At 43.6% G+C, this 27,946-nt stretch overlaps 1 protein-coding gene across 3 annotated transcripts; it reads right to left on the reverse strand.

Annotated features, from left to right (window-relative positions):
- Positions 1 to 580: 580 nt before the first annotated feature.
- MPP1 (MAGUK p55 scaffold protein 1) lies at positions 581 to 27,768 on the reverse strand. 3 transcript variants are annotated; one of them, XM_016947591.3, is made up of 12 exons: positions 27,495 to 27,768; positions 14,332 to 14,475; positions 13,959 to 14,037; positions 13,173 to 13,258; positions 12,144 to 12,212; positions 8,415 to 8,611; positions 7,264 to 7,370; positions 6,245 to 6,325; positions 5,378 to 5,458; positions 3,560 to 3,762; positions 3,238 to 3,312; positions 581 to 1,257 (listed from the first exon to the last, which is right to left on the reverse strand). In XM_016947591.3, the coding sequence occupies exons 1-12, from the start codon at positions 27,594 to 27,596 to the stop codon at positions 1,081 to 1,083; spliced, it is 1,401 nt and encodes a 466-aa protein (XP_016803080.1). In that variant the 5' UTR covers positions 27,597 to 27,768; the 3' UTR covers positions 581 to 1,080. The 3 variants fall into 3 exon arrangements, with proteins under 3 accessions (XP_016803080.1, XP_016803082.1, XP_016803081.1); XM_016947593.3 differs by lacking the exon at positions 27,495 to 27,768 and adding an exon at positions 21,987 to 22,068; XM_016947592.3 differs by lacking the exon at positions 6,245 to 6,325 and having other exon boundaries at positions 27,495 to 27,761.
- Positions 27,769 to 27,946: the final 178 nt, after the last annotated feature.

A 27,946-nucleotide genomic window follows, 5' to 3' on the forward strand; every position in this document is an offset into this window, starting at 1 on the left:
ACATGGCAAAACCCATCTCTACTACAAATACAAAAATTAGCCAGGTGTGGTGGCGTGCGCCTGTAATCCCAGCTACTCGGGAGGCTGAGGCAGGAGAATCCCCTGGAACCTGGGAGGTGGAGGTTGCAGTGAGCCGAGATCCTGCCACTGCGCTCCAGCCTGGCAAAACAGACGACTGTCTCAAAAAAAAAAAAAAAAAAAAAGCAGCGCTCTTGGATGCAGCGAGGCGAGGCCCTGAGCTGTAGCCATATCATGAGCCAGGCATGCAGAGTGGATCCCCAGCCCTGGCTCAGCGACCGGCCTCCACTGTACCACGGGACCCAGGCTTGGATTTTCTCTCGTTCTAAATATGTGCCCACAATGAGCTCTCCACTAGATACAACAACCTTAAGGGTGTTTTTCTACATGGGCACTAGCCAGTAGAGCCCTGCAGTGGGGGCAGAGAATGGGGACTCTTCCAGGGCACCAGTGTTTATCATCTGAACACAAGAGAGGCATCTTGTGTTAATGCTGTTGTCCAGGAGCTTAAGTGAAATGGGCCACATTTCTTTTTGTGTGGAAACCCAGAGTTACAAGGTCATTGGCATTTCAACACAGCATTTTTATTGCTTTTGAAGGTTTCCCTAGAGCAGACATCATTCTATTGCACAGATGTGTCATTTTGGCATTATAGAAAGTTGCAGTTAAAAACGCTTTCTCCAAAATAAAAAGACAAATGAAATACCCAGCATATACAGTTGAAGGCAAAGGAGGGCAGGCTTTAGAGGGATGGGGTCCATTGCTTTTGCTGTGCATCACCCTTGATTAGCAGTTACATTTTGGTAGTACTTCTTACCCCCAATTTCTAGAAATCCTTTTCAAATCCAGATCAGTGGGGCCCCATCTATCAGGAGAATCAAATCCCAACCCTTCAGGAGCCTGAGCAAGAAGACTGAACCTTACTGGCTGAATTAGGATAGCTGCAGAGAGCTGGAAGCTGACACAAAACTAGTTGGAGCAGCCCTGTTTGTCTTAAAGCAAGGCGGGTGGAATTCCAAATGCTGGAGAGGGGCATACAGTGGGTTCCCCCATTCTACAAGCTTAGTAAACCCAGGAGACAGGCACCCACTGTGGAGAACTGCACGCTTGGTCGAAGGCTTCTTGTAATTTTTTAAGGGTTTCATCAACACCATTATTGACCAGTGAGAGGTCAAAGTAGTGAGCGTACTGGCTGCGGATGGCCTCAGAGTCCTTCTGCAGCTGCTGCAGGGCTTCTGTCTGCAAAGAAGAAAGCCACAGATGAAGCAAGCTGCACCACCCCCAGCCCAGAGAGGCCAGTGACAGATTTTAAACAGCAATTGTTAGTGTTGCTCAGCTGTGCATCATACTTGACGAGTCAAACTCAGAAGACATTGTGAAAGAATGTTCATGTAGGGCATGAAGAGGCAATCTCAAAAGACCATGGCAATTCTCAGAGGATCTCAAGCTAACCCTGACTAATCAGAGTCCTCTGGAGGACCAATAGCTATGCAGAGACAGCATGGACTTCACCAGCATCTCCCACTTAATGCCCTTTGAACATGGAAGAGCCATTTCAACAACCACCAGAGCTGCAATCCTAAAACGAAGATAAAGGTGATTTTGTTGTTTTGTTTTGTTTTGAGACAGTGTGTTGCTCTGTGGCCCAGGCTGGAGTGCAGTGGCACAATCTCGGCTCACTGCAACCTCCGCCTCCCGGGTTCAAGCAATTCTCGTGTCTCAGCCTCCCGAGTAGCTGGGATTACAGGCATGCACCACCACATCTGGCTAATTTTTGTATTTTTAGTAGAGACAGGGTTTTGCCATGTTGGCCAGGCTGGTCTCGAACTTTAGACCTCAGGTGATCCGCCCACCTCGGCCTCTCAAAGTGCTGGGATTACAGGTGTGAGCCACTGCACCCAGTCAGATAAAGGTGACTTCTAATCCCAGATCACACCTGTAATCCCAGCACTTTGGAAGGCCAAGGCAGGATGATTGCTTGAGCACAGGAGTTCAAGACCAGCCCGGCAACACAGTGAGACCCCATTTCTACAAAAAACAAAATTTAAAAATGTGTGTGTATATATATCTCAGGACTCTGTCTTTGACCTAAAACCAAGCAGCCATGAAAGACAAATCATGTAACTACATAAAAGTAAAAATGTCTGCATAGCAAAAAGACATGCCAAATTGGAAAAAAAAAATTGCAGCTGATATTACAAAGGGCTAATTACCCTAATATAGACTTCCTATAAATCAAAGGTCAATAACTCAGCAGAAAAATGAGCTAAGGACATGACCAGATAATTCTCAGAAAAGGCAATACAAATTGCTCTTCATATGAAAAAGTACCTGATCATCTCTTTTAGTAAAAAAGAAATATGAGATACTATTTTTCCCTCCAGTAGACTGGCAAAAAAAGAAAATTTTGACAACATGCTACAGGCAAAGAGAAACAAGCAGTCTCACAGGTGGTTGGAGGGACTATAAATCCTAAAGGAGTGCAATTTGGCAGTCCCTGTCCAAATTCTAAGTGTGTGTGCTCTTGGACCCAGTGATCCTACTTGGAGTTTTTCCTACAGATATATTTGCACACATATGCTATATGCACAGGGCTATTGATTGCAGTATTCTTTATAATCAGTGTTTGAAAGCAACCCAAATGGTCAACAGGTGAATGGTTAAGTAATTACACATGCATGCAGTAGAAGACCAAGCAGCTATAGAGAAAAAGAGTTCCTCACACCCTGATAGGGAAAGGTGTCCATTGTTCAATGCAAAAGCACAGTGCAGCAAAGTGCATGGGTAGGGCTGGGCAGAGGAGCAGGGTAGGCTTTTTGATATATTCCTGGCCTCTCTGTCTTTCCCCACAGCCATACTGCACCCCAGGGCGGGTTCAGTGCCACCTCTGTCCATCACAGCTTCCCCTGCCAGAGCCTGCATCCCACCAGTATCAGGATCTGCTCAAATGTCCATCTCTGCCCCTGGAACTGTGTGCCTCCAGGACAATGACTGGGTCTGGTTTGTTTTGTCCCTGTTACCTAGCATGGGCACTGGCCTAGCTAGTGGCTTAAGAGCTGGAACGAATGTGCATGCCCTTTGGCTTCTTGGCCCTGGAGGAAGAAGCCCAGCTGGAGCTGTGACCTCCAGCCAGCACTCTGGCCAATGACCTGGACTGAGGTCCTAGTATGGGCAGGCCCAGAGAAAGTGAACTACCCATCCTGCACAACCTCTCCTCACCTGAGTGCCCTGGTCAGTAGGTGCAATGAACACAATGAAAGGTGAAAGTTCTGCTGTCCGAACAATTTTCAGGGTCTAGAAAAAAAAAAAGAAGGGCGGGGGGGGGGAAGAAAAGGAAAGTGAAAAAAAAACCTACATAGCTGTCATAAGCTTTCCATCGTTCCCAGTACTACTGTTCTTGTTCCAGGCTGACCCCATTAAAAGGCTGAAGCAATCCTGAGCCCCCAGAAGATTCCCAAGGAGCACTGTCTTTTTCAGCACTCTCTTCGCCATCCCTTGTGTGGCTGAGCCCATCTGTCCCTGCCCTTCCATGCCTACCCACCTGGGGCTCAATGTCAAGGATGGCAATCTTGTTCTGCTTATGAATCTGGTGCACTGTTTCAAATTTGGTGCCAAACATGTTGCCTTGGTAGCTGCCAAACTCCAAGAACTCATTGGCAGAGATGTTCCTCGTCATCTCCTCCGTTGAGATAAAGTGGTACTCCTTCCCATCTTCCTCACTCTTCCTTGGTGGCCGTGTTGTATCTGTGTACAAGAACCCAAATCCCCGACAAACTCACCCTTTCATGAGGGCTTGGACCATGGTGTCTGTATGGAAGCCCTAGCTGCCTTTGGTGCATTGACTTTAATACAGGGGTTCCTCCCGTGGGCTCCTGAAGAGCTGATGCTAGAAAGTGATGCACACCAGGAAATCCCTCCATCTGCCCAGGACACATTTAACTTTTAAGGGGCAAAACCTAACATAGAAAATTCCTATTATCATTTTCCCTAAATGAAGTTACATCTCTCAAACTACCAAATCTAGGAATATTGAAACTTAGAAATGAAGATAGCGGAAAATATTTTAAAAACAGATCTACAGACTATGGTCAGGATTTCTTGGAAATATATTTAAGGTTTCCTTTTCATGACTTGGAAAGAAGAGTACTTTGGTTTAGTTTCAGCTCATGTTGTTAAAAGTTGGACTATTTTCTATTACTCATATAAATTGTCTAATCAGTAAAATATGCTCCAGATATTGTAGCTTGAAACACAATCCTCCCAACCTCCCCTCTTTCCATCTTCCATTGACTGTCTCCTTTGCCTTCCGGATCACACTTGTCTCTCAACTGGCCCCTTCCCCTCAATCTACAACCACATGTGATTCTCTTGAAGGAGGAGCCTGTACTGGTTATTTCTGCTTCCCCACTCACTCCTGGGGCCATCTGCTTTCTGCTCCTAATGTGACACTGGAATAACTCTATGTCCCTCCAGCAACGAGACAACTCTCAATGATCCATGTGTAAAAAAGCAAAATGAAGAAAGAATTAAAAACTAGTAATATGAGGTTTAGAATCTGGTTTTCTATTTTGCTTAGCAGTACAGTAATTCCTCACTTAATATTATTATCAGTAGGTTCTTAGAAAATGTGACTTTAAGTGAAATCACATGCAGCTGGTCCTTGACTAACATGGTTTAGTTCAACTTCATTTCATTGTATTGTTGATGAGTAAAAAAACTGGTTCTTGTTATAAGTCATTTCACTTAAAGTCACAGTCTTCGAAGAGCCTATTGACAATATTAAGTGAGGAATGACCGTATTTCTTTCTGGGAACATACACAACTATACCATGCAGCATCACTTCTGGGAATGGAAGAGTTATCAAATTCTCCACCTGATCACTGGCGCTACTCTTCTCCATATCTAGGACTGCTGTTGAGATCGTTTGGGCCTTTCCTAGGCACTGCTTTGATTTAGAAGACATTCCATGAAAATGAGAGGCAGCCTGAACATCAAGAGTGGGATAGTTCTCAAAGAGAATTAGGCAAATTGCAGAGGAACATGAGAAAATGTTTAAAAAGTAAAATGACAAAGTTATATGTATAAACTTTAATACTTAGTAATTTTTAAGGCAGTATCAAAATGTTTACTATAGCTTCTGTTATGTAGACAAACAGCACAAATAACAATAAGAAAACAGTTATTCTGTTAGGTGGAGGAATTGTGGGCACAAATTTTTATCTTTCCATATTTTGTTTAGTTTTAATAATCATTTAAAATAAAATAATTTAAAAAATAATAAAATAACACTATGGTATTTCAGATGGCGAGTGGTACCAGCCTGTCACCTCCCCTCCAAGGTGCCTAAGAGGTACTTACATGGGACAGGGTACACAAACTTCTCCGGATTCTGGCTGAGCAGGGCATTCTTAATGTGGCTGCGACCCACCCCACTGGCTCCTGTGTAGAGACAGAAGAACATCTTTTGGAAAGGGGGGAGAGGAGCGAGGATAAGATATGGATTTTCCTCTCTCGGCCCTCAAAACTGCCAACAGGTGAACATGAGTTGGGGTTGCATCTGGGCTGGGGTCAGGGCCTTTAAGCTGTCAGAAGATTTGGGGCCACCAAGGGGCTTCAGGTCCTTTTTCTCCATTTCGGGGAGAAGGCTCTTTCTGAGGACTAAGGGTTGGGACTCAGAATGTAACTGTCACTTCTGCAGAGGAGCCAGCTAACATATGAGGTTTTCTGTTTATTTTCTAAAATTTCTTCAAAATTAATGGAACTGAATTTAAGCCAGTGTTTTTACTAGAAATTTTACCAAAACCTTAATGTAGATCCTCTAACCAACTAAAATTTCAACTGTAAAGACAGGAAGGTGAGCAGTCCGCCAGAGGCAAAGCCTACATACCTGGGTTTGAAGCGAGGACTTATTCTGTTTCAGGTCAGAGTCACTGCTTGGGGGAAGGGAGCTTTACAAAGCATATCACTGCCAGCAGACAGCATGAAACCTAACCAAAAATAATTCGTTGCTAAATAGTAGAGAAACTTGTAAGGTTTAGTTTCACTTGTGAGGTGGACCCAGGTGGGGTGCACGTGAGGATTCAGAAAATTCCTTACACCTGCTCTATATGGAGAACCCAAGAGACCTCAGTTCTTTTCTTCCTCACTGCCTTTTTTGGGGGTGGGCACGTGATGCAGGCAGGAAAACAAAGACAGAAATGTGCAAATGGGGCAATGAGAAGATACCGATCAGCACCAGGGTCTTCCTCTTGAATGCAGGGAGCCGAACGACTTCCTCGTAGGAAACAACATCCAACTGATCAAAAACTAGAGACAAAGAAAACCAAGCAGTGTTCATTTCCAGAGCTAGGGAGAACAGTGGTCCACACTCTGAAATGGGAAACAGCCTCGCGACATCTCAACAAGCAGGGAGGAAGTGACTAGAGATGAGACGAGGGAGGTTGGTGTGGAGGAAGGACTTTGGACTGTATTTTTAGTGTGGTGAGGGAATTTTGAGCAAGGGAGTTTATCTAACTTTTGGACCCTCTCTTCCTCCTTGCCCTATCTCTCTGAGCCAACTTTTCTTGTCTCCTGTCCTCATCTCTTCATAGTTTCGGTATCAGATGTTCCCTTGGCACTTAGAGCTGAAGAATGCCAATGCTATCTCGGTTCTGCCTGAATGTCCCTTATCTTAGAAGATGGTGGTGCTATTGACCCAGCTGCTCAAGATAGAGACCTGGTGTCATCCTGACTCTCCACCCCCTTACCTGCCTACAACCCAAGACTGCCACGATCATTCCCTGGCTGGTGGTGTGCACGTGACATCTCAGAAAGAGAAATGCAGATGGAAAGCTGACCGTGCGAATTCTCTGCTCAAAACCCTTCACCAGCTCCACAGTCTATAGTGCAAAATTTAAAACGCTAGGGAGGGTGCACGAAGCTCCCTATGACCTGGCCCTGGCCTCTCCCTCTGGCCTGTGTTCTTGCCTCACTTCCCCTCTCCCACCATATCTACTTCTGTGTGAGGGGTGGGGTGATGAGCAGGTGTGGGCTGACCACTAGTCCTCCTTTACATCCACTGGCCTGACTGCAGCAAGCTTGTGAAGATGGATTCAATAAAAAGAAACCAGAAGAAATGACATGCTTTCTGTAGAATGCGCCTTCTGCTGCGCACTGCACCACCTCCCCTTTTCTGCTGGTTACAGAGACTGGGAAACACATGAATGCTGCCAGGAACCTGGGGCAAGAAGGCTCAGAAAGCTTACTCGAGCTGTGCTTGGCCAGATATTTGTCTTTGTACTTCTTCTTCTTCCCAAAGGGACTGCAGCTCGGGGCTTCGCTAGGAGCTGACTGAGCCATACTTGCCACTCGCCTGGTAGGAAAAGACAATCAAGGGGTCAGCTTTCCTCCCCCTCCCCTCATACCCCCCCCAGCCACTCAGTCTCTAATGGCACCCCCTTCACTCTCTGAGTGTCCATTACAGTGGGAGATAATGTGTGCAAAGCACCCCATACACTGTTTGGTGCATCTTGCACTGTGCCCTGCCCTCAGTCAGGGACCTGGCTCCTTGAGTCTGTGTCATCTAGTACCTGTCAGCACATTCTGGACACAACCCACAAACAACTCTCTTTCTTTGGTCTAGACCATAAAGGTCTCAAACCTTTATGACCCTACCTCACTCTAAGAAATACACTGTACATTGCAAGCCATTATTGCACATACATCTATAAACAAAACACATACACACACCCCACATATATATCTAAAACAACTGCTTCACAAAACAATAACGTATTACTACATGTAATATATTCTAATATTTCTATTCAGTGTCAACCCCACAATGGTTGTAATCTTTACACTGGGGTAAGTTTGCACAGGCAGAGGGAGGCTCAGTGTTGGATGTCTTATCAGTTGGAACTGTTTTGTGAATTTTTCTGCCATTCCTATGATGTAACCAGGACTAAGTGAGCAATCTGACTCGGGGACAGGAATTATTTCTTCCATGTACCAGGAATGTGCCTAAAGGACACATACTTAAATGCGACTGTTTTCTGCAGGACTCCAAGGAAATCCCAGAAACAACATGGCTGGTAGAAGCGCACTAGCTTGGGAAACAGGAGACCAGGGAGGGCTCAGTCCCAGCACTGTCACGTGCTTGGTAACTATGGGGAAAACGTTGAAGGAAGCAAGAGGCCCACATAAGAATGAAGAGCTATTTGGGCTCCCTTGCCTGTAGTTGCCTCTCAGTCCAGCTTATCAACGCATGGTTAACCCTCCCCCACCCATTATGCCAGGAAATCTAGGAGGTCTCCTTGGTTGAGAAACAGAAACTACAAACAAAATGACAGATTTTCTGAAGCTAAGTTATTTGTGGCAGGCACATGGCCCTTCCACCTGCACAAAAATGGCTCACCATTCCTGCAGCTCAGGGGAAGGGATCAATCCTGCTGACTCCTTGGAGGAGCCTTCCACCCGTCCCTGCCACCAATTGCTGTCATCCTTGTTGATAATCTGGATAATGTCCCCAGTAGCAAACTTCAGTCCCGCCTCCTTGCAAGGGATCAGATTGTCCTTTTTGGGATCATAGTCAAACTGCGCTCTCATGAACATCTAAAAAGAAGGCAAAAGGAACTGCAGGCGGCAGCTTCAAAAGAAACACCAGCATCAGAGCATGTCCTGCTGTAGACAAATGGGGTCAGGATGGAATGAACAACAGGGAGGTAAGAATGGTGGGGGAGCACCCAAGAAAGAGAAATTGAAACGCTGAAGTGATTGTGTTTGCGGAGGGGTCAGAATGAATCCCTTTAACAAGAAGGCATGAGAAGCCGGGCGCAGTGGCTCACGCCTGTAATCCCAGCACTTTGGGAGGCCGAGGCGGGTGGAACACATGAGGCTAGGAGTTGGAGACCAGCCTGGCTAACATGGTGAAACTCCGTCTCTACTAAAAATACAAAAATTAGCTGGGTGTGGTGGCGTGCACCTGTAGTCTCAGCTACTCGGGAGGCTGAGGCGGGAGAATCGCTTGAACCCGGGAGGCGGGAGGCGGAGCTTGCAGTGAGCCGAGATTGTGCCACTGCACTCCAGCCTGGGCGACAGAGTGAGACTCCGTCTCAAAACAAAAAAAAAAAAAAAAAAAAGAAGGCATGAGATATCTTTCCACGTCAACGTGTCCGCAGTTACTGCTGGATCTGGGTCGTCTGTCTCAGTACAGGGCAGCTACTCTTTGAACAACTGTTTTCACAATTGAAAATATGGACACTCATATCTATCAAAGAACTTGAATTTATTATTGAAAATTCTCCTCTCCTGCTCCCAAACACACACACACACACACCCCTACCTCATGACTTCATTGACAAATTTTCCAAGCATCATTTGAAGAAAGAAGGCTAATCTCATACGAAAACAGATTATAGAAAATGATGGCACTTCCCAACTCATTATAAGCATGATACCCAAATCTGACAAGAATCTTATAATTTCTCTCTGCAACAGAGATGTAAAAACCCCAAACAAAATATCAGCAAGTCAAATTTAGTTATGTATGAAAAGTATAATAAATCACAACCAAACAGGATCTAGTTCAGCAATATAAGAAGGTTTACTACCTGAAGGGCAATAAATTCGCCACGTTAACATAAAAATGGAAAAAGATCATATGATCCCCTCAATAGATGCAGAAAAAGCCTGTGATAACATTCAAAACCCATTCAAGATTAAAATTCTTAGCAAACTTGGAATAGAAGGGAGGTTCTTTACTGTGAGAAAGAATACCTACAGAAACCCTACATCCAACGTCATACTTCTCAGTGAAAGATTAAAAGCTTTCCCCCCCTTTTTCAAAGGACATGGGTCTTGCTATGTTACCCAGGTTGGTCTCGAACTCCTGGGCTCGAGCAATCCACCCGCCTCGGCCTCCCAAAGTGCTAGGATTACAGGCGCGTGCCACCACACCTGGCCAGCTTTCCCTTTAAGATGGAAAAATAAACAAAGATGTCTGCTATCATCACTTCCACTGGGATACTGTGAAGATGCCTCTTTTATCCAAACTGATATGTAGGTTTGACACAGGGATAAACAAACAGTCCAAAGGAAAAGAATAAAAAGTTCCAAAATAGACCTGTAAATATTACCATGACAAAAGTGACAGTGTACAGTAAATGATACTGGTTCAATTGGTATCCATATGGAAAAACTGGAATCTTGACCTCTTACCTTACAATGTATATAACAATCAATCCCAGATGGGTTGTGGATCCAAATGTGAAAAATCAAACAAGTAAGCATTTAGAAGAAAACACAGGAGAATATCTTGTTGAGCTTGTGGTAAGTAAAAACTTTTAAAACAAGACATAAAAAGTGCTAATCAGAAAAAAGTGGTAGATTGGATTTCATTAAAATTAAGAGTTTCTAGTCATTAACAGGAACCATGAAGAAAATAAGCCACAGAAGAAGAGAACATACTTGGGATGCATATGACAAAGGACTCTTATCCAGAATATATGAGGAACTGCTACAAATCAGTAAGAAAAGCCTTGAATTGGTATCTTACAAAAGAGGATATCCAAGTGGAAAAAAACATATAAAAAGGAGTTTACCCTCATTAGTCATTAGAGAATTTTTAGAATCACAATGTGATATCACCATCAGGATGGCCAAAGGGTGAAAAAAAACCCAACAAATCAGACAATGCTAAGTATTGGTGAGAATATAGAACAACCAGAACTGTCATACTGTGCAGTTGGGGATGTAACATGGTTCACCAACTTTGGAATACTATTTGGCAATATCACCTAAAGATGAAGACACATATATCCTACAACCTGGCAATTCTACTCTCAAAAGAAAGGCATAGATGTATCCACAAGACACATGCACAAAAATCATATGATTTTTCTCCATTTTTCTGTTAACGTGGTGAATTTATTGCCCTTCAGGCAGTAAATCTTCTCGTATTGCTGAATTAGATCCTGTTTGGTGAATGGCAGCCATTCAATGTAAGATCAAAAAAGCTGACAGAATAGATTAAATTGTAGCATGTTCATACAATGAATGAATGAGAATGAAGCAATATAGATGATTCCCATAAACATAATACTGAGCGAATAAAATAAGACACCAAAGAATTCATACTGTATAATTCAACGTTAATACATTTCAAAAAGGGGCAAAACTCATCCCTGCTGTTAGAAGTCAGGGTTATGGTGGGCCTTGAGGAAACACGCATGGTGAGGGGGCGGCGGTCTTAGGCATGGGTGTACTCAGTTTGTGAAAATTCATCCAGTTTTATACTTGTGATTTGTGCCCTTTGTTGAATATATGCCCATATATGCCAAAACTTCAATTTAAAAGTTTACTTAAGAAAATTATACCGTCACACTACAAGTAACCTGCAATAGAAACTTCAGATTTATTCTTTTAAATATCTCCTTCTTCCACATTGACTTGCCATGGCCCTGTCCAATCTATTCCTCTACTGGCTGATGAGCTATGTGTGAACTGGGAACCATTTCTCTTTATATCACCTCCATGTTCTAGCACAGTACTTTGTACATGGTAGACCCTCAATAAATTGTGAATAAGTGCTCAACAGATTCTATCTATCTTTTGTTTCTTTCTTTACTTTGCCACTATCAATCACGGGGCTTTATTATTGCTATTTTAAAAAGTATTTGCCAATTTGCTTGGTGAAAACTGGTGTCTCATGCATATTTTAATTTGCATTTCTTTGATGATGGGTAAGATAAAATATTTTTTCATATGTTCAATGCTCATTTGTAGTTTTCCTCCTGTGAATGATCTCTTCATTCCCTTTACCCATTTTCCTCTTGGAGCTGTATTGATTCCTTACCATCTGTAGAATAAAATTACCCTCTCCCTTCCTACCTGACCACTAGCAGCAAAGGCTCATTCATTCTCTACTACTGTCGTCACTATGTTCTCCATTGAGGAAAGGGGAATGAGCTCCTGTATTTTATACCAGGCAGGGAATAATGGGACCCTGAGCCAAGCAGCTACACACTTGTGAGATACTTAGAACTTAAAGTTAGACTCACATCCCTTATAATCAAATTTCAAAGAATATAAGACAACATGGCCCGACTCCTGCCATCATGACAACAGAGAAAATGGTGCCACCCACCTGTAGTGCAGGAAGACGGCTTTGCTGGTTGGGAATTACTTTTAATGAGATCATTCCTTTGGTTTCTTTCTATTAAAAAAATGGACATAAAATTGTACAGAAAACTAAGTTGAATGATGTGATCATTCATTCAAAGTCCCAGGTTTTTTTCCCCAACAACCATCTTCACATTTTGAGATTTTGTAGGACAATTCCTCCTTTAATACAAAAGTGTCATGTGCCCCATAAATCAGCATAACAATATGAAGACATGCAAAGAGTAACAAAGAAAAGCTAACTAAAGACTTTTCCGAGCTGGGCACGGTGGCTCACGCCTGTTGTAATCCCAGCTCTTTGGGAGGCTGAGGTGGGCGCATCGTCTGAGGTCAGGAGTTCAAGACTAGCCTGGCCAACATGGTGAAACCCTGTCTCTACTAAAAATACAAAAATTAGCCAGCGTGATGGTGGGTACCTGTAATCCCAGCTACTCGGGAGGTTGAGGCAGGAGAATCGCTTGAACCCAGGAGGCGGAGGTTGCAGCGAGCCGAGATCACGCCATTGTACTCCAGCCTGGGTGACAGAGCGAAACTCCATCTCAAAAAAAAAAAAAAAAAGACTTTTCTTCCCCACTCTTTACCCCAAAAAGTCCTGAAGAAGTTCCTAAAAATGAACTATGGCGCATATATATCCACGCCTTTCCCCATACCAATAAAAGCATTACAAATATTTACATACATTATGCATACATATGTATTGTTTGTTTTTAACAAAAATGGGATTCTACTATATACGTTATAGCTTGCTTTACTTCATTTCACATTACTTCATGGAACACCAGATTAATGCTCCGGGTTATTTGCCCTGCTTTAGAATTTTACTAAATAAAGGCAGAAAATTATCATTTCTTACACAGATTAAAGACTAGCAGTGAAAAGAGCCCCCTCAAGAAGGTACAAATACTTTGACAGAGAGATGAGGTCACTGATACCAATGTGGATCAACACTTATGGAGACAATGGAAGGTCTTCATCTAGCATAGAAAATACCCACCATCGCCTTCTGCAGCTGATCCACTGAATGATTTGTCACATTTGTGCCATTGATTTCTAGGATCTCATCCCCCACGTGAAGGGAGCCTGCCATGAAATGAAAAATCAATCCACAAAAGAACAAAAGTTCAAACAGGAGCTGTCAATGTAACTCAAGATACCATAGAAGAGAAACCAGGATTTACAGCATGTTATGAAACAGATTGTGTCAAATACTCAGGATTGAAAACATTTGACTTGACAGTTTAAGATGGTCTCATCCTCCTTGGCCTCAGTAGTCCAACAGCACAATAAAACACCTTGTCCTCAAATTCCTGGAACTAGAGTGGCTACTGACTCCAGACTATGACACAGATGTATACACTAAAAAGAATAACAAAGCAAGGCAAAGAACTCAGTACTCCTCTTTCACCAGCAAGCTCCATGTTTCTTTGTTGTTTAGCTCAAACCCCAAAATGCTACCAAGTGGTACTGCTGTCCTTTCCAAGTCTAATGCAATGGGTGGCATGTGGCAATTGCTCAAATATTAACTTACTAGACAAATATTGGTATAAATAGGTGTGAAAGAAGGCTCAGATAGGGAGATGGTGGCACTGGGCAATTCACATAGAGATCTTATCATGTACTGATTCTACAGAGCCAGTTATTAAGCCACAAAAAGTCTCTTGGCACACTCACAAAAATGCTACCAGTTTGGAGGATTATAAGCTTCATGCCCCACACCACTGAACAGGGAGTAAATTATTAATCCCTGAATCAAACCCCACCCAGAGCTCCCACAGAGTACCTTGTCTATGGATCATGCCACCATGAAGAATTCTGGCCACCGTACAGGACTGTTTTTCATTCAGCTTCAGAGTGATTCCCTGAAATAAAGGCAACGGCACGATAAGCTTTATTTTAAGCTCTTTCTGAGGTTATTTTAGAAAGAACTTATGGTAATTTCTCAGGAAAATATTTTCCATTTATACTCAGGATAGTCCTCAACTAGAACAGGCATGAAGCCTGCTTTGAGGAGGAATTTGAGATAAGAATGAAAAGACAATTTTGGGGTTGGCCAATTCCCTAACTCCATGAGCAGCCTCTTGCATTGACTCTTCTGGCCCAGTGACTCATGGGGCAGAGAGTAACTGGTGGGCGACAATATGACAGGGGATTACCATGGGCTCTTCTGTGACCTTCTCAAACTGTATGAGTCGCACTTTCCGCACCTCCTGTCCCTTGACCTGGGCAGGGCTACCTGGGGCAGGAGACCCGTTGGTGTACATGTCCTCGGTCACAGTATTCAATGGATGCGATACAGCCTGTCAAGTCAAAACAACAAAGCAACGTATGAAATCAGGAGCAAGGCCCACAGCCAGTCCACAATCTGCAATTCTAACATTCAAGAGGCTCTGAAAACTTATTTCATAAGTTTGGCCTCATTCTTATTTGAATTGACATGAAGCTGTTTGTAAGCTTTATTTCTCCAACTTAATAGACATATTAGCCAAGTGTGGTGGTGTGCACCTGTAGTCCCAGCTACAGTCCCAGGGCAACAGAGCGAGACCCTGTCTCTAAAAATAAATAAAATAGACATGTTTATCTAGGTTGCTGCAGAAATATTAATGTGCCTTGATTTACATGGTGCTCTCCTGGATCCTGCTTGGGGTATTACATAATATATAACAAAATTAGAAAGATTCTGAATCCTGTGGCACCTCAGGCTCCAAGGGTTTCTGGCATGTTCTCTTCTCCTTTGTATTTCCTTGAACAACCTGATGCTCTCGGTCACACAGCAATAAAGGTAATTCAGGTTAGCATCAGTTTCTCATGAATCACCCCTTAGGCTACAAAGAACTTCTACCTGTAGAATTAGGCACTTAGGACTGGGCCCCGAACCACGGTGATAACAATAATACATTGCCACTGTGACTTCTTCCCCTGATCTCAAAGACAGCAAAGCTAAATGAGTTACTCTACCAGGCAGCAAGACCTCTTTATTATAAATCTAAAGTAATTTAAGGCACTGTGGTAAGAAGAAAGACAAACGACCAATGTAATGGAACAGAGAGTGCAAAAACAGAGCCACACATTTATAGTCAGGTGACACTGTAGTGCAGCGGGGAAAAATGGTCTGCACGATAAATGTCATAAAAGGTCCCGAGTATAAAATGAAAACTAAAAAGACAAACACTTTAAAAGTAAGAAGTCTATTCATCAAAAAACTCCACTGAGATAAGCATAGATTTAGTAGACAAGACACAGGGAGCAATCATCATACAAGCAAACAATTGACTTCATCAAACTCAAACATCTTACATAAGAAACTAGACAGGTATGACACAGCCTGAGAATAAAAATTTGCAATATTTACATCTGACAAAGGATTTGTATCCAGAACATATAAAGAACTCTTACAATTTAATAACAGGATGAAAAGAACCATAAACAAATCCTGAACTTGAGCCAATGATATGCATGCTGAAGCTTTCAGGGGTAAAGTGCTCTGATATCTGAAACTTATTTTGAAATACCAGGAAAAAAAAAGGTGGATAGATGGGCAGTTTTTGGATAGAAATGTGATAAAGCAAACACAGCAACATGTTAACTGTAGAATCTAGGAGGTGTGGCTATAAAATTCTTTCATCTTTTTGGCGCCATTCCAAGAGCAGCCAGTACTCTTTAAAAAATATTATAAAATTTAATTTTTGAACCATTTGAGAGTAATCTGAAGACTTCATTCTCCTTTACCCATAGATGTCTCTATATGTTAGGAACGAGCATTTTCAAAACTGAAAATTTAACATTGACACAATATTGTCATCTGCCAACCCTTTCAAGAATGTCCTTTATAGCTATATATTTCTTCCCCAGTCCAGAATCCAACCTAGGACTTTTTGGTCCCAGAATCCAATCTAAGACCAGAATCCAATCATGCATTTCACATTTCCTTACTCTTCCTTAATTTGGAAAATTTCCTCAGCCTTTCTTCTTCTTCTTTCATGACCTTGACATTCTTGAAGAGTACACACCTGTTATTTTGTAGATGTCTCTCAGTTTGGGGTTATCATCTGATGTTTTTTCAAGATTAGACTGGGATTTTGCATTTTTGGCAGGAATTCCAGGAAAGTAGTGGTGTGCCCTTTCCAGAACAACACTATTCTTAAAAGCCCAAACCTGAAAATAGCCCAAAAGTCCATCAACAGTAGAATGGATAAACTGAAGCATATCCAAGTGGATACCCTACATCAATGGCAATGAATGGCTACTGCTACACCACTACATGGTAGATCACCTGTGGATCAGTCTCACAGGTGATCACTCTCTTCTCCTTAAAATGCTCCTTCTCAGTTTGCTTTGCTGGTCTTTCCTCATCTTACTGATCTGTTAATGTTGAAGAAGCCCAGGGCCTGGGGTAAGAGCAATCACAATGGGGAAAAACTATGGAAACCTCTGAAAATGCTCCCTGCCCACCCCAGATAAAATATTAAATCAAAAATAATATAGCCACCTGGAGGAGGAGGAGGAGGAGGAGGAATAGGCCTGAAGTGGGCTTATGGAAGGGTCTGCTGAAAATAGGGGATAGCTGCATTCCAGTCACACCCAGAGGTGACCCTCAAAGAAAGTAGGGAGGGAAGATCTTCCCAATAGGCAGAACTGTGAGGAGTGTGCCATTCACTGCGTGGGGAAGGAGAAGGGTCCCTAGATGGGAATAGATGTATTCCTGAGCAGTGTCCACTGGCCTGCCCAAGGCCTAGAAAAGGACTAGAAGATGAGAGAGAAGGAAGTCTGGAGTAGAGGCTTACATCATTTCTAAGGGACTCTGATTTCTAAGTAGAAACTTTGATAAGATGGTGAGGTTTGGGCCAGGTGCAGTGGCTAACATCTGTAATCCCAGCACTTTGGGAGGCCAAGGTGGGGAGATCGCTTAAGCCCAGGAGTTTGAGACCAGCCTGGGCAACATGGTGAAACTCCTGCCTCTGTAAGAAATTTTAAAATTAGCTGAGTGTGGTGGTGCAAGCCTGTGGTCCCAGCTACTCAGGAGGCTGAGGCAGGAGGATTGCTTGAGCTCAGGAGTTGGAGGCAGCAGTGAGCCATGATCACACCACTACACTCCAACCTGGGCAACAGAGGAAGACCCTGTCTCAGAAAAACAAACAAACAAACAAACAAACAAAAAACATGGTGAGGCTTGAAGTAGTATTTGCTATCAGGTGACCTCAAATGAGGGAAGTACTGAGAAAGAGAAACTGCCTTGTCTAGCAACTAGAAACTGCCTTCTCTAGCAACCAGAAACTGCCTTCTCTAGCAACTAGAACTTCAAAAAACTCACATGACACCAAGTCATATGGCATTGCTGTTATAACAAAATTGTCTAAGATAGGCTTATATTTAAAAAATTGACTTATGATACCCGGGATACACCATGTAGGTATGAAAAGGAGGTTCTGAGGGTGATCTTGAAGATTTATTGTTAAGCAAAAAATAATAATAATGTGATGAAGGGTATACTAGCTTCATCATAAACAGTGAAATAATGATTATATTCATATTTGCTTAAAAATCCATAAACTGGCCAGGTGCAGTGGCTCACACCTGTAATCCCAGCACTTTGGGAGGCTGAGGTGGGAGGATCACCTGAGGTCAGGGGTTCGAGACCAGCCTAGGCAACATAGTAAAACCTCATCTCTACAAAAAATAAAAAAATTAGCTGGGCATGGTGGCGTGCACCTGTAATCCTAGCTACTCGGGAAGCTGAGGCAGAAGGATTGCTTGAGCCCAGGAGGTCAAGGCTGCAGTGAGTTGTGATTACGCCACTGCACTCTAGCCTGGGTGACAGAGTGAGACCCTGTCTCAAAAAATAAAATAAATGAAAATACATAAACTATGTCTGGAAGGAGACATAAGAAACAGTGGTTGCTTCTAGGGAGAGGAACTGGGTGGCTATAAGATGGGGTGAGAAGGAAATTGTTTTCACTGTGTATCAAGTTATACCTTTTAAATTATGTATTATGTGCTTGTGTTACTTTAATAAAATAAATTAGTGAAAGAATTTTCCAAAGTGATTGGGACTCAGGTTCAAGTACTTGTGTGGATCTTGTCCTGCCTCAACCTTGACCCTGTTTAAGTAAGAGTAAACGGGAGGAGGGAAATAGAAACCCACAAAAAGTCATCGGGGTTGAAGGATTTCTTTCTCTTTTTTTTTTTCCTTTTCTTTTCTTTTCTTTTTTTGAGAAAGAGTCTCACTCTGTCACCCAGGCTAGAGTGCAGTGGCGTGATCTCGGCTCACTGCAACCTCCGCCTCCTGGGTTCAAGCGATTCTCCTGCCTCAGCCTCGCGAGTAGCTGGGATTACAGGCAAGCGCCACCACACCTGGCTAATTTTTGTATTTTTAGTAGAGACGGTGTTTCACCATGTTGGCCAGACTGGTCTCGAACTCCTGACCGCAAGTGATCCACCTGCCTTGGCCTCCCAAATCTGCTGGGATTACAGGCATGAGCCACCATGCCCGGCCAGGATTTCAATAGCTTTCTAGAAGACAGAAAGCAGATGGAGGAATGACCAAGGAGAGTTGAGACAGCTAGAGCCTAGAATGTGCATACAGGAGGCACCAGCCAAAGAGGCTGGGAAGATTAGTTTAGTTGAGCATCTTGCCATCCCAAACAAGATCAGGGATATGTAAGTGAGAAGTGGGATGTTGGATTGGCAACCAGTTATAATAATATAAAAACCACTTATTGATTTTTACTTTTTAGAACTCACTTAGAAACAAATCATGAAAGAAATAACAGACTGTAAATATCAGCACCATGACAATATTAAGGTACACATGTCCATGATAGGAAGTTGGCAGGTAAAAAGGGGAGAAAAATCGAAAGGAAGAGGCCTGTAATCTTGTTCTGTTACAAAGTGGGGAGTCAAGAAGTAGGATCTGCATTGGTTGGACAATAAATGAAGGAATGAATGTATTATTTAAAGTTCCAAGCCAGGTGTGGTGGCATGTGCCTGTAGTCCTAGCTACTCGTGAGGCTGAGGCAGGAGGATCATTTGAGCCCAGGAGGTCAAGGCTGCAGTGAGCTATGATAGCACCACTGTACTCCAGCCTGGGCAACAGAGCGAGACTCTATCTCTGGAAGAAGAAAAGAAAAAATCTCCAAAGCAGAAGTTGCAAACTGTTTTATTTCGACCACATGTCTCTGTTTTCTTTAGTAAAAATCAGGGGACTCCAACTTCTTTTTAAAGTATCAGACGATCTGGCATCGCTCTCCAGGTGGCCCCAGCTCTCACATTCCTTACTGATGCCTCAGCCAGAAGCCAGTGTTGGCTACCGATCACCCTATACCTGGGGTGTTATTTTTCTCATACACAAGTGCTTTCACTCACTTGGTCCATGTAGGTTACACTAAAAGCACGTATACATGATGGAAAGGTACAGACCCATGAAAAGCTAAAATAATTTTGAAAAACAAGACAGTAGGAAGACTCAGTCTGCACAGTTTCAAAACTTACTGTAGTATAGTCTCAGTAAAGACTATGTGGTATAGACATGCAGATCAATGGAACAGGATAGGGAACCCAGAAACAGACCCACAGAGATATGCCCAGTTGATTTTTAACAAAGATGCAAAAGCAACTCAATGGTGCTGCAGCAATTGGAAACTCATCACCAAAAAGGGAAATGCTGACCTGAACCTTACCTTCTAAAATGGATATGGACTTACATGTAAAGTGCAAAACTAGAAAATATATTTGAAAAAAATAGAAGAAACTTGTCAGGATCTAGAGCTAGGCAAAAAGTTCCTATACATGACATCAAAAACAGGATCCATAAAAGGAAAAATTGGTAAATTGGACCTCATCAAAATGAAAAACTCTTGTTCTGTGAAAGCCCACATGAAGATTGTGAAAATACAAGCTACAGACTGGGAGAAACATTTACAAACCACATATCCAATAAAAGACTGGTATATAGAATATAAAAAGAGAGTGCTCAATACTCAACAGTAAAAACGAACAATCTAATTAGGAAATGGGCAAAAAACATGAACAGATATTTCACCAAAGAGGATATATAAAGATGGCAAATGAGGATATAAAAAGATGTTCAACATCATTAGCCATCAGGGAGAAATGCAAATTAAAACAACAATGATATATCACTACACATCTATCAGAATAGCTGAAATAAAAAAATAGTGACAATACTCATAACTGGTGAAGGTGAGGGAAAATTGGGCATCTCATACATTGCTGGTGGGAATGTAAGTGATATGGCTTCCATAGAAAATAGTTGAACACTTTATTAAAAAACCAAACACACAACTACCATAAAACCCAGGGATGGCACTCCTGGATATTCACCTAGAGAAATGGAAATTTATGTTCACTCAAAAGCCTGTACATGAATGCTCATAACAGCTTTATTTATAACAGCCAAAATCTATAAAGAACCAAAATACAGGTGAACAGTTAAACCGTGGTACATCCATACCATGGAACACTTCTCAGCAATTAAAACAAAAAACACTACTGATACTAAAACAACTTGGGATCCAGCTCAAAGGCATTATCCTGACTGAAAGAAAGCTAATCTATTTCAAAACATCACATACTATATGATTCCACTTATATAACATTCCTAAAATGACAAAATCATAGAGACATTGAACAGAGTAGTGGCTGCAAGGGGTTGCGGGGATGGGGTAGGGAGGAAGACAAGTGTGACTATAAAGCGACAGCAGGAGAGAGGTCTTTGTGGGGATGGAACAGTTCTCTATCTTCATTGTGGTGGTGGCTAGAGGAATTTTATTTTATTTTATTTTATTTATTTTATTTTTTTGAGACAGACTTTCACTCTTATTGTCCAGGCTGGAGTGCAATGGCACGATCTTGGCTCACCACAACTTCCGCCTCCTGGATTCAAGCGATTCTCCTGCCTCAGCCTCCCGAGTAGCTGAGATTACAGGCATGCACCACCACACCCGGCTAATTTTGTATTTTTTGTAGAGATGGGGTTTCTCCGCATTGGTCAGGCTGGTCTTGAACTCCCAACCTCAGGTGATCCGCCCGTCTCGGCCTCCCAAAGTGCTGGGATTACAGGTGTGAGCCACCATGCCTAGCTATGTCATATTCTTCTTATCCAGCTGTATTACAGTGATTGCTTTTTACATGTCAGCCTTTAAATTAAAGACTCAGCAAAGCTTACTAGAGGCAGAACCATTCCAGCTGGAAAAGTTCAAGAGTTGCCATCCCAAAGGTTGGTCTTTCAGATGTGCTTATCCATCAAGACGTTCCTCTTTGCGATGACTAAGAGTCACTATCACGCTTACCCAGAAGTTGCAAATGATGACTAAGAAAAACAGAAACTTCCAACGTGGTAACTAAAGTACACACTTGCAACAGTAAGTTTTCCAAAAGCAAAGCACAATTTTCTCCACCGTGAACTTGTCCCTGAGCCACCCTGTCTTCATGAGACTCTCAGAAAGGGAGGGTCAGCTCTCTGTGACCTCATCTTACATAACTCCTTCAACTAGTCCCCATGTCTCCTCATTACTGACACATCATAGGAGAAAAGAGATGCAGACATATACTGTCAGTGACATGAGTAATCCTTAACAAATAATAAAGGTCAAAGGTACTAGATTCTATTTCTCAGAGTTCACTTCACAACCTTCACATCATCCTCTCAAAGCAGCCACCATCATCTGTAGTGGATACAGGAGGCCACAGAGCTATGGCAGGCCTGCCCCTGACCAGTGACAAGGCAGGGCGGAAGTGGCTCTGTTAAGGATGACTGCTGGGATTCAGGAGGAGCCAGGGAATAAACACTCACCCAGGACTCCATGTCTGGCCTTTGTTCTGCAGCCTCTGGCCTTTAATCAGACAAAGTGCTGCAGTGGCAATGCCTGCTGCTCTGAAAGCCCCTTCAGAGGAAACATCTGCAGCAGGGTTCAAAGGGCAGAGGCAGTTGCTCAAAGGAAGTTGGAATTTAAAAAGAAAAACAAACTTGGCGGGGGGCGGGCGGTGGCGGGGGGTGAATAGAGCAGGGGCAACTGAAGCTGGCTTTCTAATCCAAACAATTAGATTAAGTGACAGTGAACATAGGAAAGAACAAATATTTGCTCAGCCTACTGTTAGGCTCTTTGCCAACTGCTCCCACGTGGAGACTTAGAAAGCCAAGTCCAAGAAGGCGAGATGATGCCAGACAGCTGCCCAGCAAGCCCTGGCCCCAGGTGCTCGCAAATTCCCTCTCTTTGCATGGGCAGTATCCTATTCCACTTTGGGAAAAAACAAGAGAAACTGAGAAAGCCAAGGGTATTCTGAAGTATTAGAAAGAGATTACCACTGTTTAACCACAAATGACAGGAACTAGGGAGAGAGGAAGGCCTAAGAGCCAGGATATTCTGGCAGGTACTGTCTTAAAATCATACATTAACCAGGTGCTTTGCTTCTCAGGTACTAAATCCATCTGGGAACACATACATCAACCTAAAGGCCAAGTCTCTAGAGATCCCTTCCCAACGAGCTTTTTCTACCCCATGCTCTCAGTACACATGCAAAGGCTTTTGCTTCCACTGGGGAAAAAAAACAACAGGAAACTCAAGTAGCACCGTTCCACACAGCAGAAACACAGGGCTGCAGATACCTGGCACTGAGTCCCCACACTGCCATTAAACCAGTGCCGGAGCTGTGTGCAAATAACAACACTCGTTAAATCAAATGCTCATCCCCATTCTGTGGTCAATATTTGAAGACATGAAATGGTTCGGAAACCTGTCTGAGCTTAAAGGATGAGTAAGCCTCAGACTCCAGAAGTTAAACTATAAGCATGGACTTTGGAGTTTGTGCAGGTACATGGAGAGAATGCAGGTGCTGTGTCCCTCACATAAAGGCTGCCTCTGCACTGTGCAGAATATTCAGAGATGATGACAGGTGCTAAGGAGGAAAATAAAGCAGAAAAGGCCTCGCAAGGAAGATAACTTTTGAGGGAAAACCTATTATGTGTTTTGTTCATGTATATTTCTTCATATGAAAGAAAAAAAGAAAAGCAAGACTATGTTACGAAAGTTCCTCTTCCCCTCCTCTGGCGTCACTTCCCCTACCCCAGCCAATTTTGGAAATATGGCTATTTAGTCTTGCCTTTCTACACTCCACACCCAGAGTTCTTTTTTAGCAACACTGAAAGGTTAGAGACAACTCACTGCTTAGGAGAAAAATCTCTGCATCAACTAATTTTGTCTCCCCTCTTGACACTGTCTCAGGACATTATTGATTGTCACAACTTAGCGGCGAGGTATTACTTTTTACAACAGAATTATCAGACCCAAAGTGTTAACAGTGCCCAGGTTGGCAAACTCCAATTTAAGGGAATTGATCTTAACCTGAAATATCTGTTCCTGGTATTCTATTATACTTCAGTGTCTTGTGTAGGGAGAACAAATGAGTTAGAAAAGAATAGAACGTTCATGATGAAACTCAAATCTACTTAGCCACAATAAAAGCAGATTCTTATCTGCAAGGTATCCTAAGCCCTTCTAGTTTTGAAAAAAAAGTCATGAAAGGCCCAGGGCGCTGGATCATACCTGTAATCCCAGCACTTTGGGAGGCCGAGGCAGGCGGATCACCAGAGATCAGGAGTTCGAGACCAGCCCGGCCAACATGGCGAAAACCTGTCTCTATCAAAAATACAAAAATTAGCCAGGCGTGTTGGCAGGCGCCTGTAATCCCAACTAGCTGGGAGACTGAGGCAGGAGAATCGTTTGAACCTAGGAGGCAGAGGTTGCAGTGAGCCAAGACCACACCACTACACTCCAGCCTGGGCGACAGAGCAAAACTCTGTCTCAAAAAAAAAAAAAAAAAAAAAAAAGAACAGAAAAAAGTCATGAAGTTCCTGGAAGTGAAGGACAGGAAAGGCAGACTGGCTGAGACCACACCACATACTGGGGAAATTGGGCAGAGGACTAAATAATTTGAAAATTACACTTTACTTTCTAGTATCAGTTCTGTGAAAAGAAAAGCCTTGAACGGAACCATTTCCTTTGCAAAGGAAACAGCAAGATCCAAGTCTGCAGCGAAAGTTCTTTCTCAGGTGAAATTATAACTAGTCAGAAGCAGAGTCAGTGATCATGCACACCGTAGACTCAACCTCCTGCCATCGCAGAAGGTGCCGCACTCGGCATGCACCTTGGTGTCCGTGCACAGGCTGTTCCCTCTGCCCAGGTACCACCTGCCAGTTACAGCCTAGGTACTGCGAAATGCAAGAGCCCACTGTGCTGGGTGCCCCTCCTTGCTCCACAGCGCTCCACAGCTGCTTCTATCACATCACCACCACACTACTGTATTTGTTTCCATGTCTGCCTCCTTCCTTATTTGCCTCTTAGTTCCAGCAGCAGACCTGGAGTAGGCAACAAACAACACTGCGTCACACTCAGTGACCACCAGCGGGGAGTAATGCTGCATGTGATGGCCTAAGAACCAAGAAACAGGTTTTCTTGGTGGAAATTTGCCTGGAGCCTGACTTATCTGTTAGGTGATTTTTTTTGATGTGGGATAGGCCCAAGAGAATTTTCAGGGATTCTCAACCAATTGCTTCAGGTCCTGGGGAAAGTGTTGCTTCAAACAGGCCCGAAGAGAAAAGCAGTATTGGGAATTTTACAACTACTTTTATGTGCATTAATGGATACTGCTGTGAAGAACAAGGCCAGAGAGAGCTAATAAAATTAGTTTCTCCATTAACTAGACCACATTGAAAAGAAAAAAAAAATTAGTTTATCCAAGGAAGGAGATATACTTAAATAGGGGAGATAGGCTACATTCAAACCTATTGCAAAATTACCTTTAGACAATATTTTTTCAGTATTAAATGTGGATTATAATTGGAAGTGAAACTTTATGTTTTGAATCGGTAGCCTTTTTCCATAAAGTGACACCTTTAAATGAAACTTTCAGCAAAATAATTTTATAATTTCTATTGAAGCCAACAACTTCCTCACAGGTTTTCCTGCTTCAAATCTTGCCATTATAGGAAAACTTTCTGACTGCTACTACTGGGCAGGCAGCTCCTAGGGAGATACTGGGTCATTACCCTGGATGTCCCAGTGTGGCTCAAGGTCCTTGTCAAGCATTATCTCATGTAAATGTTGCCACAACCTTCCAAACTTGCCAGTTTCATAAAGGAGAGAAACCTAAGGCACAGAGAGCTTCAGCAGCTTGCCCAAAACCACGCAGCAAGTGAAAGGCAGAGCTTGCTGCTGCAGCAAAGACTGGTAAGAGCCCCAAAGGGAAGGTGAACCTAAAGAAATAAGAATCCGCAGGTTTGTGGAGTCAAGCCACGCTTCATCGTGTGAAGAGTCTCCCTCAGATGCTCACTTTGGCACAGCTGGATACTATTTCATTCAGGGATTCAGTAAGTTTTCTTATTTGATCTTCTTCAAATCCTTTAGTAAAAACCAAACAAATTAGCTAACTGGTAGACTATCTCCAATATTACAGTATAAACTCACAGCCCCACAAAACGTGCTGTTTACTCAGAGGGTGTGCCCACAACATAACACTGGTGGTGACAGGGCCTCTTTTCAAAAATGCACAGTCTTTCAAGCATGCCCATAAGGGAACACATAGGTTTACATAAGAACCCCGACACAAAATACATCATACTGTAGGATTCTATTTATATAAAATTCCAGAAAAGGCAAATCTATAGTGACAGATCAGTGGTTGCCATGTTCCAGGTGGAGGAAGGTGACTGACTGCCAAGGGTCACAGGGGAACTTCCTGGAACCTTGAAAATGTTTATTCTTTGTCGTGATTGTGGTTGTCGTTACATGACTATATACGTCTGTCAAATGTCATCAAACTACACAATTAAATTTCATGAATTCTACTGTATGCTAAGCGTACCTCAATAAGACTTCCAGAAATAAATAGATTTTTTAAAAATAGTTGAGGCTCAGCCAAGTGATTACTGATTGTGGGGAAGAAAAAAATCACAAGTCCAAGTTTATGGGGAATCAGGTAACAGAACTTGTAATTTTGTCTCATCATCTGTATAACAATAGCATCTTTCATGCCTGTATTATTTCTGCACTCATTTAAACTCAGGCTGTTGCAATCCTGATTTGAAATGACAGGCAGGTGTGAATGCCTCACTCGAGTGGAATATAAAGGGTAAGGCAATGCAGTGCAGCAGACACAAAATCTAGCCTCAGTTCTGATGCCCATTACTTGTTTCCTTGAGTTAATGCCACTTAGCCCAAAGAGTCTACAGCTCTACTGCTTGCCTTATGTTGCAGGGACCTTCAGTTTTTTCATCTGTGAAATCGGAGGGTTACTGTAAATCCCAAATGTCCATCTCTTCAGTCATTTATTAATTTAGCAAACATTTCTGAGGACCCACTTATTGGGCACTTAAAGCAGTGAGTATGACACGGCCCAGCCCTAGAAGAGCTTGCAGTCTAGGAAGGAGGTTCATGCTGTGACTTCTGAGCTTCTGCCTGGCTCTCTGGTTCTGTCTGGACATTTTCCCCTTGGGACCTGGCCAGCATGCTGTGAGGAAGACCACGCCACAGGGAGAGGCTGCTGGTTGATTTTCTGGCTCATGGCTCATGGCTCCAAATGAGTAAGTGAGCCGTGTCCCCACCTGACAGACCCTGAGTGACGACCACCTTGCTGGGCCCAACCAAAACGAAATATGAGAGACAAGAAAATGCTCAGTGTTGTAAACCAGCGAGTTTGGGAGAGATTTGCCAGTAACAGATAAGCACAACCTACCCTTAGGGCATCTTTGAGGACAGAGGTTAATAGCTATTTACCAGCCATCCATCCCTGGAATCTGGATTCCTTGTTCCACCCGCAAATATACACTGGCCACCCTCTTTGCACCATAGCACAAGGGGACCTGCCTAAATGAAGAGGAACAGTGAGTGAGCTCTTTAGAACCAGAAGCTTTTACAATCATTTCTGCTGACCCAAACACAAGCACTTCAACAACAACCAGGCAGACCTACTCCTTGATGTGTTCCTTAAAGACTTTCTGTTACTCTGACTTCCGTCCACGAGGAAGTTTTCCTTGACCTTAATAAGCGCACTGTCCAGGCCGCTGCCTCTCCTGATTTCCAACTAGAAGGACTGCTGGGGGCAAGGATCCACTGCACCAGCAGCCCGGTACGAACCCGGCCGCGCGCTGGCCTTGTCCTCACCCCGCCGGCTATTGCGGTCTCCGACCTATGGCCGGGACCCGCAAGGACAGGCCCCCCGGGGACAGGGCCCGGGACAGGGCAAGTCCCGAGATGAATGGCCGAGCCCCGGCTCAGCACCCTTGGGACTAGCGGGGCCCGCTCACCTCTGGCCGACTACGCTTCTGCAGCAAGTGCTCCAGGTAGAGGTCGGAGAGCGCCGTGTGCATGCTGCCCCCACTCTCGCCCTCGCTCGCCTTGAGGGTCATCTCGCAGAAGCTGGAACACTGGAACGCAAGACAGGGCAGCGCTGGGAACGAGAGGGCCCGGGGCCTGCGGGGCTGCGGAGACGGCGGGAGACGCGGTGCGGCTGGGCCAGTCACCGCCCCGCAGGCGGTGCGCCGGGAGGGCGCGGACGGAGCTCCGCCTACGGCCCGCCCACTCCTGCCCTCGCTCCGCCCATGGAAGTCTCCCACGCCCCGGACTCCGCGGCTCCCTGCGCTCTGAGAAGCGGCCCTTAAAGGGCCTGAGGAAGTCGTAGCCGTAGGTGGCCGCGTGAGATGAATGCCAGAAAGATAAGAAAGGGGAGGGGGCCCCCAGCTTCTGGGTGGTTGAGCAC

The sequence above is a fragment of the Pan troglodytes genome, chromosome X (assembly GCF_028858775.2).
Source record: "Pan troglodytes isolate AG18354 chromosome X, NHGRI_mPanTro3-v2.0_pri, whole genome shotgun sequence".
In the NCBI taxonomy this organism is placed as follows: domain Eukaryota; kingdom Metazoa; phylum Chordata; class Mammalia; order Primates; family Hominidae; genus Pan; species Pan troglodytes.